The sequence below is a fragment of the Mauremys reevesii genome, linkage group 4, assembly GCF_016161935.1.
Source record: "Mauremys reevesii isolate NIE-2019 linkage group 4, ASM1616193v1, whole genome shotgun sequence".
Classification (NCBI taxonomy): domain Eukaryota; kingdom Metazoa; phylum Chordata; order Testudines; family Geoemydidae; genus Mauremys; species Mauremys reevesii.
The window spans coordinates 65129298-65143736 of record NC_052626.1 but is presented as its reverse complement, the minus strand read 5'-3'; the positions used below and the strand labels follow the sequence as shown (position 1 = coordinate 65143736).

General features: G+C 45.7%; 1 protein-coding gene across 13 annotated transcripts in view; it reads left to right on the top strand.

Moving 5' to 3' along the window:
- SIPA1L1 (signal induced proliferation associated 1 like 1) overlaps positions 1-14439 on the top strand; it is a 382714-nt gene that overhangs the window by 279065 nt on the left and 89210 nt on the right. For all 13 annotated transcript variants that reach the window (XM_039534592.1, XM_039534586.1, XM_039534589.1 and 10 more), the window contains one exon: positions 1218-1392. In XM_039534592.1, the coding sequence (XP_039390526.1) occupies positions 1218-1392 (175 nt within the window). The remainder of the gene's footprint in view (positions 1-1217; positions 1393-14439) is intronic.

The window sequence follows — 14439 nt, the reverse complement described above, 5'->3', positions numbered from 1 at the left end:
AACCCAATGTAGTAGCATTGATCCTGAACCCTAAATCAACCTACATTATCTTACTGGTAGCTGTTAGAATCTGGTAGGGGATATTACGTAAGGTGTAAATATTATTTTCATTTAAATCACGTCTAATTGCTAACATTTTTGCCAGAAATATGAACTCAGTGACAATTCAGACATTGACAATGCTAGAGAGTTTAATATTTAATAATCCTGATTATCAAATGGAAAAAGAAAAACAAAAATTGCCAGAGAGAGAAATTTTATGTTAAAGTTTCTAAGTTGATAAATTATAGCTTAAAAATAATTGACAGTGACCCTTACAAGAAAGAAAACAGCTAAAAAAAAATGGTTTTCTGTGTGTAATTGTGTTTTGCTGCCTGTCTGAAAATTAGTCATAGGAAAGCTCTTCTAATGCAAATGACCCATTCCTACAGTGGTGCACTGGTATCACCCAGTCAAATTTCATGTGTCTTCTGATCTTTCCTCTAGCTCAAAGAAACACGCTACTCATTTTGACATTCACACCGGTGATAAGCAAATACTATGAGCTACTATTCTACATAGGGAAGCAGTGTGATCTTATTGATAGTGCACAAGGCTGGGAATCAGTAGTCTGGTTCCTATCCTGCCTCTGCCTAGACTTTCTGTGTGGCCTTTAATAAGTCACTTGGCCTTCCTGTGCCTCAGTTTCTTCATCTGCAAAAGGAGGAGGATAATGTTTACTCCCCTGTGGAAAGAAATTTGAGATCTTCAGGTGAAATGTGCCTAGTCATCTAAAGGTCCCTGGTTCAACCCCGGGCTTTGGCAGCCTTTCATTTTTCTTAATAGTGGGGGAAATGAACCATTGGAGCAATGTACCAGGGGTTGGGGTGGATTCTCCACTGGCAATTTTTAAATTGAGGTTAGATGTTTTTCTAAAAGATATGATTTAGGAATTATTTTGGGGAAGTTCTATGGCCTGTGTTATACAGGAAGTGAAAGTAGATGATCACAGTGGTTTCTTCTGGCCTTATAATCTATGAATCACAATGCTCATCATCCTTGAGGCAAAGATGGTAGAAAACAATGGGGCTATCTGCAAGGAAGTTATACAGATCGTTAGGGTTTTTTTTGAGTCTGTAAACTAGGGGACTAACTAAATGACTGAAGAAAATCAGGCAGAATAAATGCTGTATAACCTGATAGATATATGCATCTTGAATCTTTATTTCTGTTTGTAGTTAAGCTATCAGCTGAAGGTGGGGATCATGTATTGCAAAAGTGGGCAGAGCACTGAAGAGGAAATGTACAACAATGAGTCAGCAGGGCCAGCCTTTGAAGAGTTTCTTCAGCTCTTGGGAGAACGAGTTCGACTTAAGGGGTTTGAAAAGTACCGTGCTCAGCTGGACACCAAGAGTAAGGCAGCCCTCTTATTATTTTTTAAACTAAAACGTATATCTTATGAGAGGATTGTCAGTTGTTGAACAGATTTCTTCAAAAATCACATTCTTGGCTATAAAGAAACAGCTGTTCAGTATCAAAGGATGAGTAAAAACAAAGCAAACATGTAAATTGTACCCTGTCAACATGGCCTTTTATCGCTTTGAGAACAAACATTTCACTTTTACATTGAACAAAAACTCCGGTGCAAACATGTTCCAAAAATTCAAGGTAAAAAAATGAGGAGCATGTGGAATCAATATAACAATGCAATGAACTACGTTACATTAATTGCACTGAGCATGCCTTTTAACTTGTGTTAATTTTTAATGATAATCTTAATGATCTCTCACTGCCAGAAAAAGAATATGCTGAAATGGTTTTGCAGACCCAAGTTCATGATTTTAACCTTAGTAAATTGATCTGTTAATTTTATGCTGTGTCCAACCTATGTATCTACCTCCCCTGGGTATTTTTGTCCTGTGCCTTACTACTGAATTTGTTCTTTTATCCTTAGTGACTTCTGCTGAGTTGGCCTATGTAAATTAAACTATTTATGACAACTATGCCACCAGTTTTTACCATAAAATATATTGAAATGATGATCTTGACTTATGTGGCAATATTTGTACAAGAAATATTCTGCCTTGTATGATGGGGGCATAATACAGTTAGTGAGATCTGTTTTTATCAGGCAGTCCATACAGTGTCTGTATGTGTTTCTTCAATTTTAAAATCTTTTAAAAAACTCACACATCTTCGAACATTGGGATTAACCCATTTGTATTGAAGTCTGTCGTTATCTTGCTCCTTGCAGTACAGGAAATTAAATAAGGATTTGAGCCATGAAAATAGAAAAACGTTTATAAACTTCAGCTCAGCAAAAAATGTCCTGTTGCCATGGTTCTGTTATCACCAGCATTATAACTACAGGCAGTGAGATCAAGAGATCATTAAAAATATGAAATTACTCATCTTCTCCAGTATTACTTTAAAAGTCTATTTGCTATAACCAGTAAAGAATGTCAAAATTGAATGTATAAAACTTCCTTAGAATTTTCAATATTCACCTCTCACAAATCAGTGTCATATAACCTAAGTTTTCCTGCTGTTATCTGAGAGGGAGATCATATGGGAGAACCCTTAAAAAGCTAGGGAGCAGGGGAGTCAGAATTTGGATTCTCTAAGTGAGTGGGTGAGGAACTGATCTTTCCCTAGTGGTGGTGGTGTTTTTTCCACTTTGAACTGTGCTAGTATTTCTCTTATTCAGAAGAGAAAAGTTCACTTTCCTCAAATTCCAAAGATATATTAAATTTACATTTAAAAGATTTAAGAACTACAGGCTCTTCAGATTCTGCATGAATACAGAGAGTAGATATTTACAAGTGATAAACCTGCAAAATGAATTGAGTGGTTTGTAAACCATTGAAGAAAACAACGTTCTAGAGACATATGTTGTCTGTACCCTTGAATGGGTATGTCACTGTATCTGACACAGGAAAATATTGCACAAGCTACACTTTAAGATATTTACCATTTTTCAGTTTTTAATTCCTGGATTCTTTTGCTTTGGACCTCATTAAAGTATCCTGCATTCATATTCAGCATTGGTAGTCCTTGCTTTTAGTATCTAAATCTAATTTTACACTGAAATTTTATCATTTTCTCTAGAACTTGAGTGTTTGGATGTGATTTTCTATTTCTGGGTCTGGTATGGTTTTGTTTTTGCTTTTCACTGTACTGTATTGCACCTGGAGAGAGCTTTGAAATCCCTTAATTCAAAATAGGTTTAAGATTTGATTGTGATATATTCATGTAATATAAAATTATGTATGTACCCGTATTGTTCTGAGTATAGGCCGCTCCTGATTATAAGCCGCACCCTTAAAGTTTGGTGCTATTTTAAAAAAATTAAATTTTTAACTTTTTTTAACAAAGAAAATATACACATTAGTAGAACAGTAAAACAGTATTTTATTTAATGAATAGGAAAACATGTACCAGTATTTTTAACACTTTTGGTAGTCCTGCTTTTGACCGCATATGTTATATACTCAGAAATATTGAAAACTATTTTGTAGTTATACTGTAAATAAAGAAGGGAAAAGGAATGGACAACAAGGAGACTGATGAGAACAGTTCTCACCCTCTCCCCTGCACAACAATCAACAACATTAGCAAATGTTCTTAAGTCATCCCTCTGAGAAATTTTAGTCACTTTCACTGCCTGTCTCTCCATCAATACCGGTATCTGCTCAGGTTTTCATCATTACTTCCAGTGCTTTATACATCACTCCCACTGTTTTCTTCATCATTCTCCTGATCCACTTCTTTCTGATCTTCCCACAATACATCATCTTCACTACCATCCAATGCATTTGACAGGCAATATTTTTTGAATCCTTTGATGATTGATTCTGAAGATATCATTGCCCACGCAGAAATAATCCACTGACACAGCAAAGCCACTGATGGTTTCTTAATTTTGCCGCTTGGTGTGAAGGCATGATCTCCAGTCACAAGCCATTCAGAATACTGCTGCCGTAGATGGTCTTTAAATGGCTTGTTGACAACAACATCAAGCACTTGGAGTTGGGATGTCATACCCCCTGGTATTACTACCAGATCTGATTTCAAGGATGCAGTCTTACTTTTTACATCAGGTGTTAAATGTCCTTTAAATGCATCCAATACCAGCATTGCTTTTTTTGCAAGAAGAGCACCAGGCCTACTCTTCCAAACAACTGATAGCCAATCATTCATCAGCTCCTTGCTCATCCATCCCTTTTCCTGACATCTGACAATTAAGCCTCTTGGAAGACTTTCCTTCGGCATAGTTTTCCTTTTAAGTATCACATAAGGTGTCAGCTTATGACCATCAGCTGTAACAGCTAACATTGCTGTGATATGTAATTTTTCATTGCCTGTGGTTCTCAGAAGAATGGATTTTGCTCCTTTTTGATCCACGGTTGTATTACTTGGCATATCATAGAAAACGGGAGTTTCATCGGCATTTCCAATTTGGCTCAATGGATAGTTGTGCTTTTTCCTGAGCTCTATGACATACCGATGGAATGCAAGCAGCTTTTCATTGAAGTCAACAGGTAGTCTTTGTGCAAGTGTTGTCCTGCGTCTTAGAGAGAGGCTATTTCTGAGCATAAATCTACGGCACCATCCAAGGCTTGCTTTAAATTCATGCCTGGGAATTTTTAATTCACTGGCAATTTCTAATGCCTTCAATTGTATGATTTTTCGGATGACAGGCATTCCATTTTTTCTTTGCTCTTGAATGAAGAGCTGCTGCATCAACTTCACAATACCTGCCTTTCTTAGGCCCTTTGAATGATTTCCTCGTAGAAGCCGAGTTTTCTAGTTTCTTCTGCATCAGCTTCCATCTACGTACATTTTTCTCATCTACGTCGTATTTTCTGGCAGCTTCCCTATTGCTTGTTTGTTCAGCGTATTTTAAGACTTTTATCTTAAAGTTTGATTCGTAACTTCGCCTTTTCCCTTGGCTGGTTGAATTTCGAATCTCCACATGATCAGCCATATTGGTATTTTAAGCTAGCCCCTGTAGGAAAAAAAAAACCTCATCCTCAACTCTCAGCCCCCTCACCCTCTTAGCCCCCTCTCCTTTACACGGCCCTTCCTTACCCTCTTAGCCACCTCCTTATTCTCTCAGCCTACCTCTCCCTCACACAGTGCCCACTACTCACCCTATTAACAACCTCCTCTCAGCCCCCTTCTTCATCACACAACCCCCTCCTCACCATATACCGTATCCTCCCGAGATAATACCGGTAAAAGTAAACAAACGCCCTCGACTCCCAAGTCAGAGTGCAGAGCTACGGATGCCTCACAGGGACATAATGCTCCAAAGTCAGCATGGGGAGCTACGGATGCCTCACAGGGACATCATACCGGTAACTTGTGGGCTTCTCCAGCCAGGGCCGGCTCCAGGCACCAGCTGAGCAAGCTGGTGCTTGGGGCGGCAGATTCTAGGGGGCGGCATGCCGCTCAATCCTAGGGCGGCATGGCTGCTTTTTTTTTTGGTTTTGTTTGCTGCTCTGGCTGCCCTATAGGGTGCGGAGGAGGGGAGCGCCCTGCAGCAAATTCCACAGGGCAGCCCGCGTCCTTCCCTCCCTGCCGACCGGAGCAGCGCGGAGCCCTCCCGGAAGACAGCACGGCAATTGGGGCCGTGGGGTGAGCTCCCCGCGGAAGCGCTGGCCGCCCCCCTTCTCTCTCTTCCACCCCCTTCCCCCTGGCCGCCTCCCTCTCCCTCTCCCCAACTAGACCAGGCGTGCACTCTGTAGCACAGGGAGTCCCCCTGCACCCTGGGTCTGGCCGCCCTGTAGGGTTTTTTGTTTTGTTTTTTTCCCCTGCTTTGCCAGCCGCGCTGTTGTCCCCCTCGTCCCCCCCTTTGCCGCTCCAGCCAGGGTTTGTTTTTTTTTCTCCCCCCTGCTTTACCGCTCCGGCTGTGCTGCAGATTTTTTTTCTCCCCTGCTTTGCCGTTCCAGCCGCACTGGTTTTTTGTCCCCCCCCACCCCGCTTTACCGCTCCCGCCGTGCTGCCGGTTTGTTTTTTTTTACACCTGTTTCCTGCTTCAGCTGCGCCGTTTTTGTTCCCCCCCCCCGCCACCGCCTTACTGCTCCTGCTGCACCGAGTTTTTTTGTTGTTGTTTTTTTCCCCCGCTTTGCAGTTTCATCGTCGTCCTCCCCTCTAGCCGCGCTGTGTTTTTTATTTTTTTCCCCTGCTTTGCTGCTCTGGGATTTAAAGGGCTCTGGGCTCCCCACGGCTGCCAGCAGCCCAGAGCCCTCTGATTCCCCGCCGCGGCGGGCAGCCCAGAGCCCTCTGATTCCCCGCCCCGGCTGGGATTTAAAGGGCTCTGGGCTCCCCGCCGCGGCGGGCAGCCCAGAGCCCTCTGATTCCCCGCCGTGGCTGGGATTTAAAGTATTTTTATTTTTTTTTGTTTTTTTGCAAGATCCCGGTTATAGGCCGCACCCCTAGTTTAAAGACTTAAATTAGGGGGGAAAAGTGCGGCCTATACTCGGGACAATACGGTATAAAGTCCCAAAAGATGCTAAGAATCATATTCTTTATATACAGTATTTTTTTTGCATGTAAAATTGGTAAATGTAGATTCTGTGCAGAGCAAGCACTATGTTTAAACTGCATATGTAACAATATAGAAAAATGGACTTACTACTGCATAAGCTCTGGGTATGGCTACACTGGCGAGTTGCAGCGCTGGAAAGCCTCCACCAGCGCTGCAATTAGTAAGTGGCCACACCTGCAGGGCACTTCCAGCGCTGCAACTCCCTGGCTGCAGCGCTGGCCGTACACCTCACTCAGCATGGGGAATAAGGATTCCAGCGCTGGTGCTGCAGCGCTGGTCATCAAGTGTGGCCACACACCAGCGCTGTGATTGGCCTCCAGGGTATAAGGATGTATCCCAGAATGCTTTTATAAATTACTCTCTTTGTTTTGTTATGAACGAGCTCCGCACGGAGCTCCGTTGCCGCTGCTGCTTATCTAAAAAACAAACAGAGCTCCTGTTTGCTGTGATCATCTGTACCTGGCTGTAAACAATCAAATGAGAGGCAGTCAGGGAGTGAATGAAACAGCAGGGAGTCATGTTGGCTGCAGGCTGTTTGCAATTAAGAGTTAAGACTAAGGGGTCGGAAACATGTTCTGATTTTTCAAGGCAGGAAGCTAAACACACAGTGTTGGCTCCAAAAATCCCCTCTCTCTCTCCCCCCGCTCCCTGTCACACTAGACCCCACTCCACCCCCCTCTTTTGAAAAGCACGTTGCGGCCACTTGAACGCTGGGATAGCTGCCCATAATGCATCACTCCCAACAGCGCTGCAAATGTGGCCACACACCAGCGCTGGTAGCTGTGAGTGTGGCCACACACCAGCGCTGGCCCTGCACAGCTGGATGACCAGCGCTGCAAACTACCAGCGCTGCAAACCGTAAGTGTAGCCATACCCTCTGTTTTTAAGAATGGTGTCTCTGGCTGTTAGTATCCTAAAATTATTAAGATTATAGCTCTTCCCCTCTTCTGGTTTAGAGTTGTATCAAGGTCCAGTATCCAAAGCATTTTTCCTTTCTTTTTTGAGTGATTATCCCTATGTATTTCATTTCTGGTGTGCTTGTGCCCCATTAGCTCAAGATTGGTTTCTTTTGGTCACCAGTGTCTGTTGAGGCCATGCCTATGCCCTAGGTGCCCTCATGCTCCTTCCACCTGAGTGCATAAAGGACAGAATAGGTCTAGTCATCCCTCAGTCCCTCTTATTTCCTGTGACTGTGAGACAGAATCCCTGACAGTACCCACATCCCTTGCATGCTGTGCAAGCCAAAGTCTATTTTTGTAAATAATTACTATGTTCTTATAGTGTTAGTTTAATGTAGTTAGTATTAGTATTTATTAATGCTGGCTGGCGCTCGCTCTATCTTTATCTATATCTGTATACATCTGTAGATATCTATGTCTATAGAGAGAGAGAATGAGAGACTTTCTTTTTAGATTATGATTCCAGTGCATAGTCTTTATGGCAGAACTGGTCTCAAGACTTGCCCCTCTGCGATGAAACTATTCTTCTGAACCACTTGAGGTGTTTGTGTGTGTTGCTTTGCTGCTGTTTTTCTAAAAGACCACAAAAGGTAGGAAAGGCTTGCTGCAAACTATTTCTCTTAGAGTGATTGATGCGGGTTTCCTCAGAACTGGAAAAGAAAGGCACTGGTAGGCCTTGGACTCAGTGCTCCTGTTCAACTCCAAGTTCTTGGGCTCTCTTGGCAAAGAAGATGTTAGCTAAGACTGCTAGGTCAGCTAAGTCATCTGAGAGGTGTAGGAAGGAGTGCCCAGGTGAACTGGAGCAGCAAACAGTGGAGTTTTGGGGTGAGTGGATGTGGATGATAGTATCGGAGGGGTAGCCGTGTTAGTCTGGATCTGTAAAAGCAGCAAAGAATCCTGTGGCACCTTATAGACTAACAGACATTTGGGATCATGAGCTTTTGTGGGTGAATACCCACTTCGTCAGATGCAAGTAGTGAAAATTTCCAGGGGCAGGTTTATATATGCAAGCAAGAAGCAAGCTAGAGATAACGAGGTTAGTTCAATCAGGGGGATGAGGCCCTGTTCTAGCAGTTGAGGTGTGAAAACCAAGGGAGGAGAAACTGGTTTTGTAGTTGGCAAGCCATTCACAGTCTTTGTTTAATCCTGAGCTGATGGTGTCAAATTTGCAGATGAACTGAAGCTCAGCAGTTTCTCTCTGAAGTCTGGTCCTGAAGTTTTTTTGCTGCAGAATGGCCACCTTAAGATCTGCTATTGTGTGGCCAGGGAGGTTGAAGTGTTCTCCTATAGGTTTTTGTATATTGCCATTCCTAATATCTGATTTGTGTCCATTTATCCTTTTCCGTAGAGACTGTCCAGTTTGGCCGATGTACATAGCAGAGGGGCATTGCTGGCATATGATGGCGTGTATTACATTGGTGGATGTGCAGGTGAATTGAACCGGTGATGGTGTGGCTGATCTGGTTAGGTCCTGTGATGGTGTCGCTGGTGTAGATATGTGGGCAGAGTTGGCATCGAGGTTTATTGCATGGATTGGTTCCTGAGCTAGAGTTACTATGGTGCAGTGTGCAGTTACTGGTGAGAATATGCTTCAGGTTGGCAGGTTGTCTGTGGGCGAGGACTGGCCTGCCACCCAAGGCCTGTGAAAGTGTGGGATCATTGTCCAGGATGGGTTGTAGATCCCTGATGATGCGTTGGAGGGGTTTTAGCTGGGGACTGTATGTGATGGCCAGTGGAGTCCTGTTGGTTTCTTTCTTGGGTTTGTCTTGCAGTAGGAGGCTTCTGGGTACACGTCTGGCTCTGCTGATCTGTTTCCTTATTTCTTCATGCGGGTACTGTAGTTTTGAGAATGCTTGGTGGAGATTTTGTAGGTGTTGGTCTCTGTCTGAGGGGTTAGAGCAGATGCGGTTGATGTGGATGATGTGGGAACAACTGCTGTGGTCTGTGTTGGATGTGCTAACCTCTCCTTTCTGATGGAAGATTTAAAAGGTCCCTGGTGCATGAAATGCAAGCTGCTGGCCACTGGAAGAGTTGATACATGGTCTGGAAGTCTAAGTTTCAAGACTGAGTAGCATCTGAGAAAACAAAGACCTCTGCATAACCAGATTCAGAAAATATTGCCTCAGATGCCATAAGGGGAAGGATCAAGGTGATAAGGGATTGGAGAGCGTGGAAAACAAAGAAGTGGGCTGATGATTTGTGACACAGAGGGGAGAGAGCATTCAATCCAGCTAGAAGTATCAAATCAGTATCAGAAACTCCACAAGTCATCTACTGAGGAACCTGTCTTTGGAGGACTGAAACAGAAATCTACAAGGGACATACTTGATGTGTATCCTTGTGTTGTGAAATAAGCAGCTACCAAGAGAGGTTCTTCAAGTGCTTGCTTATGTCGATTCCATTGTAGATGTGCGTGTGCCCACATATGTGGCCATCAGAGATTTTTGCCTTAGTGGTATCAATAGGGTTGGCTGTGGTGCCCCCTTGAGTTCTGCACTCGTGTGCTGGTATATCAGCCGCTGCCAGCCCTACGCCCTCTCAGTTTCTTCTTACCACCTGTGGTGGTCAGTTGGAGCACCTTTCCTTGCTTTGGCAAGGGCTAGCGGTTTTCTTCATCTTCGACTTTGTGCCTTAAGGCCTAAGTGTGACACTCTGTACCTCGGGGGAACACCCTACACCCCCATGTTCATCTTTATAAAATAATTGTGTGGTATCAAATGCAAAGTTTGTCATGTTGGGTGTCTTCTGAAGGCTCAAGATGCAGTGAACATGGTTGTTGTAGTGATGTTATAGTAATCGTTTCAGTAAGGTTATAGATTATAATTTCATGGATGCAGTTATGAGGCAGAAAATGTATCCTCGTGGCTTAAAATAAGCCCAGGCAAAAACTCTGCCAGAGCAGAGAGGCAGTTCACACCTCATCAGGGCAGGTATAGGACAAACCTAGCCTAGCCTCACAGGAACAAAAGATGCTGGCCTAGGCAGCAACAAAAGGATCTATTAGTCTCTCAAGGAAGTCACCCCCCCTTCCTTTGGGCAGTTTGGAACTGCAATGAGGTAATACTCACCTGACTCTGAAGGGTGGGGGCTGACAAAGCCAAGAGGGAAGAAAGAACATGATCAAAGGGAGAGACATTCTCCGTGCTCTGTCTCTTCCACCTACATCTACAGACACCACACCAAGCGACTGAAGCACTGATCAAAGGGGAGAGCCTGGCTGAAGAGCAACCAGCCAGCCTGTGATGAGAAGCATCTAAGTTTGTAAGGGCATTGAAAGTGTTACGATCATCTTAGAATGTGTTTTGATTTTGTTTCATTTGACCAAATCTGACTTATGCTTTGACTTATAATCACTTAAAATCTATATTTATAGTTAATAAATGTGTGTGTTCTACCTGAAGCAGTTCATTTGGTTTGAAGCGTGTCAGAGGCTCCCCTTGGGATAACAAGCTGGTACATATCAATTTCTTTGTTAAATTGACAAACTCATATAAGCTTGCAACGTCCAGCGGGTATAACTGGGCACTGCAAGACGGAGGCTCCTAAGGTTGTGTCTGGGACCAGAGTGTCATGTGGTTGCACAATCCAAGCAACAGCTTACATGTCAGAGGCTGTGCGTGAACAGCCCAGGAGTGTGGGTTCTCACAGCAGAGCAGGGTAAGGCTGGCTCCCAGAGTCAAGGATTGGAGTGACCTAGCAGATCACTGGTCTAGATAACACCAGAGGGGAATACCACTGAAACCTGTCACCATGCAAGACACTGAATTTAGCCGTATGAAGTGGAAATCCATCAACTTCATGAAAAAACGCATGACTTCATACATCTGATGAAGTGGGTTCTAGCCCACAAAAGCATTATTGGTGGTCTCAAGTCAGACTCACACATCTACAGCCCCTCTGTGGTCTCCGGAAGGGGGTTCCTCCAGAACCGAGGGTCGCTTCAACCTGTCGCCTAGACCCCAGCAACAAGAATGGGGCTACCAAGCTGGCATGGATAGCACTGGGGCAGTGGCCCATGCAGTTGCCTTGTTGGAATGCATGGGGTGTTCCAGTCATGGATATGCCCCCTTCACCGGCCGCTGCCTTGGAATGCCAGGTACTGGCACCGATGGCACCAAGCCCGGTACTGGAGGCACGCCCAGAAGCCAAGACTCAAGGGGTTGTGTCCACTCCTAAGCCACCCTTCCTGGCTCCCAGGCAGAAGAGGATGACCAGGGCCCCCTTCCAGTGGGACAATCGTCATCTTTGTGTCCGGACAAGGCGATCGCGGGACCTTCCATGGCTAACCTGTCCAATGATTTTAAGGACCACCAGGCCTTGCCCAGCGGTGGGCCAAGAACTTGGGCCTCGAGGTGGAGGAGATGGCCAAACAGGCAGACATTTTAATCAATGTCCTGTCAGCCTCTACCCAGCCCATGTCGCACTACCAGTGCATGATGGGGTCCTCAAAAATACCATGGTCATCTGGCAAACACCCTCCTTCATCTCTCTCACCTCAAACAGTCTGAAAAGAAGTACTTTGTCCCGGCCAAAAGTTTTGAGTATCTCTATACCAACCCTCCCCGTGGTTCGCTGGTGGTCTTGGCAGCCAATGAAAAAGAAAAGCAGGGGCACTCCAGTTTGACCCCAAAAAACAAAGAGGCTAAATGACTGGACTTCTTTGGAAGGAAAATTTATTCCACTGCAGTTTACAGTTTCGGGTGGTGAACCATCAGGCCCTCTTGGGGGGAGGGATAGCTCAGTGGTTTGAGCATCGGCCTACTAAACACAGGGTTGTGAGTTCAATCCCTGAGGGGGTCACTTAGGGATCTGTGGCAAAATCAGTACTTGGTCCTGCTAGTGAAGGCAGGGAGCTGTACTCGATGACCCTTTGGGGTCCCTTCCAGTTCTAGGAGATAGGTATACCTCCATTATTTAAAAAAAAAATTATAACTAACTTACAGGCTCCCTCTGTAAATTGAAGGCATCCCTTCCTCAGCAACTGGCTCAAGAGTTTGATACTCTGGTGCAGGAGGGCACCAAGATGGCCCAGAGTGCGCTCTTAAATGGCATAGAATGCGTCAAACTCGGCAGCCAGGGTGGTAGTGTCCACAGTGGTTATGAGGTACAGCTCCTGGCTTCAAACCGCTGGACTTTCACAAGAGATGCAGACCTCCATTCAAGACCTCCCATTCGATGGGAACAGTCTTTTCTCTGACCAGAGCAATGTGAGACTGCATGGCTGAAGGATACCAAAGCCACCCTTTGCTTGCTCAGCATGCATACGTAAGCAGTTCTGGCCGCCCCTGCTGTCTAGGTCTTGGCAGCTTTGCCTGGGGTCTGCTAGAAGCAGGGACAGAGACACTGCATTCAGTCATCACAGCCCTTCTGCCTCCTGCTCACCTGCACAGCCTGGCCCGGCAAAGCACTCATTTTGATGGCGCACTCGAGAGCGATGCCCCAGCCAATTCCCCTGATCCACTGTTACCTTTCCTCAACCGCCTCCTCCCCTACCATTTGGCTTGGTTGGAGGTCACGTTGGACAGCTTAATCCTGGACATATCTCGGGGCTATACCCTGCAATTTTTGGCTGCCCCTTCCTTCCTCCCACCCACCCCCACTTCTCCGTTCTTCCCTCCCATCCACCCCACTTCCCCGTCCCTCTTCAGGGACTCTTCTCACAAGCACCTACTCGTTGAGGATGTTGAGAATCTTCTGCACCTGGGGGCAGTAAAGGAGGTTCCTTGGGACATAAAAGGAAAAGGGTTCTACTCCCGGTACTTCCTAATCCTGCAGGCAAAAGGAGACCTCATACCTATCCTGGACCTGCGTCACCTCAGGTCTCTCAAGTTGAAGTTTTACATGGTTTCCCTGGCCTCCATTATCCCCTCCCTGGATCTGGGAGACTGGTACACCACTCTCGACTTAAAAGACGCTTAGTTCCACATTTCTATATTCCCGGGCCACAGGCGTTTCCTCGGTTTTATGGTGGGAGGGCGCCGTTTCTCGTTCACAGCACTACCAGTTGACCTCTCTTCTACCCCAAGGATATTCACAAAGTGTAAGGCACCAGTGGCAGCTTACCTCAGACGTTGACGGGTCCATTTGTTTCTGTACCTTGACGGCTGGCTCATCAAGGTCAGGTCTCTGGAACAGGTGCAGTGGAGCCTCGACTTGGTGCGTTCCACATGCTGCAACCTGGGCCTGTTCATAAACACAGAAAAGTCCACCTTAATGCCAGTCCAACACATAGAGTTCATCAGCACAGTTCTCAACTCCATGCAGGCCAGGGCCTTCCTTCCCAAAGCATGCTTTCAGGCCTTGTTGAGCTTAATCTGCCTGATAAGAGACCACTCGCTCACTACGGCCCACATCTGCCTACACCTGATGGGTCACGTGGCCACTTGCATGCATGTGGTTCCCCACGCTTGGCTACAGCCTCTCCAAGCATGGCTGGCCTCGGTCTGTGCCCCCAACAGACACGCTCTGGACTGAGTGGTCAGAGTACCGGACCACATCATACTGTCCCTGTGCTGGTGGTTGAACCCCAGGTCAGTGCTTCAAGGCGTCCCCTTCATGACTCTGTCCCAGTCTCTAACGCTGGTCTCCAAGGCTTCGGATCTGGGCTGGGGCGTCCACCTGGGTGAGCTCCGCACACAGGGTTGCTGGCTATGGGATGACCTAGCCTTCCATATCAATGTGAGGAGCTCAGGGTGGTCCACTTGGCCTGCCAGGAATTCTTGCCTCACCTGAGAGGCAAGGTGGTGCAGGTCCTGACAGACAGTACAGCTGTGATGTATTACATCACCAGATAGGGAGATGCCAGATCCTCGACCCTTTGTCAAGAGGCACTGTCTTTTGGACTTCTGTGTGCAGCATGCCAGTCATCTGGTCATGGCCCACCTACTCAGCTCCAGGAACATCCTGGCAGATTGCCTCAGCAGGACTTTTTCGTCTCGCCACAAATGA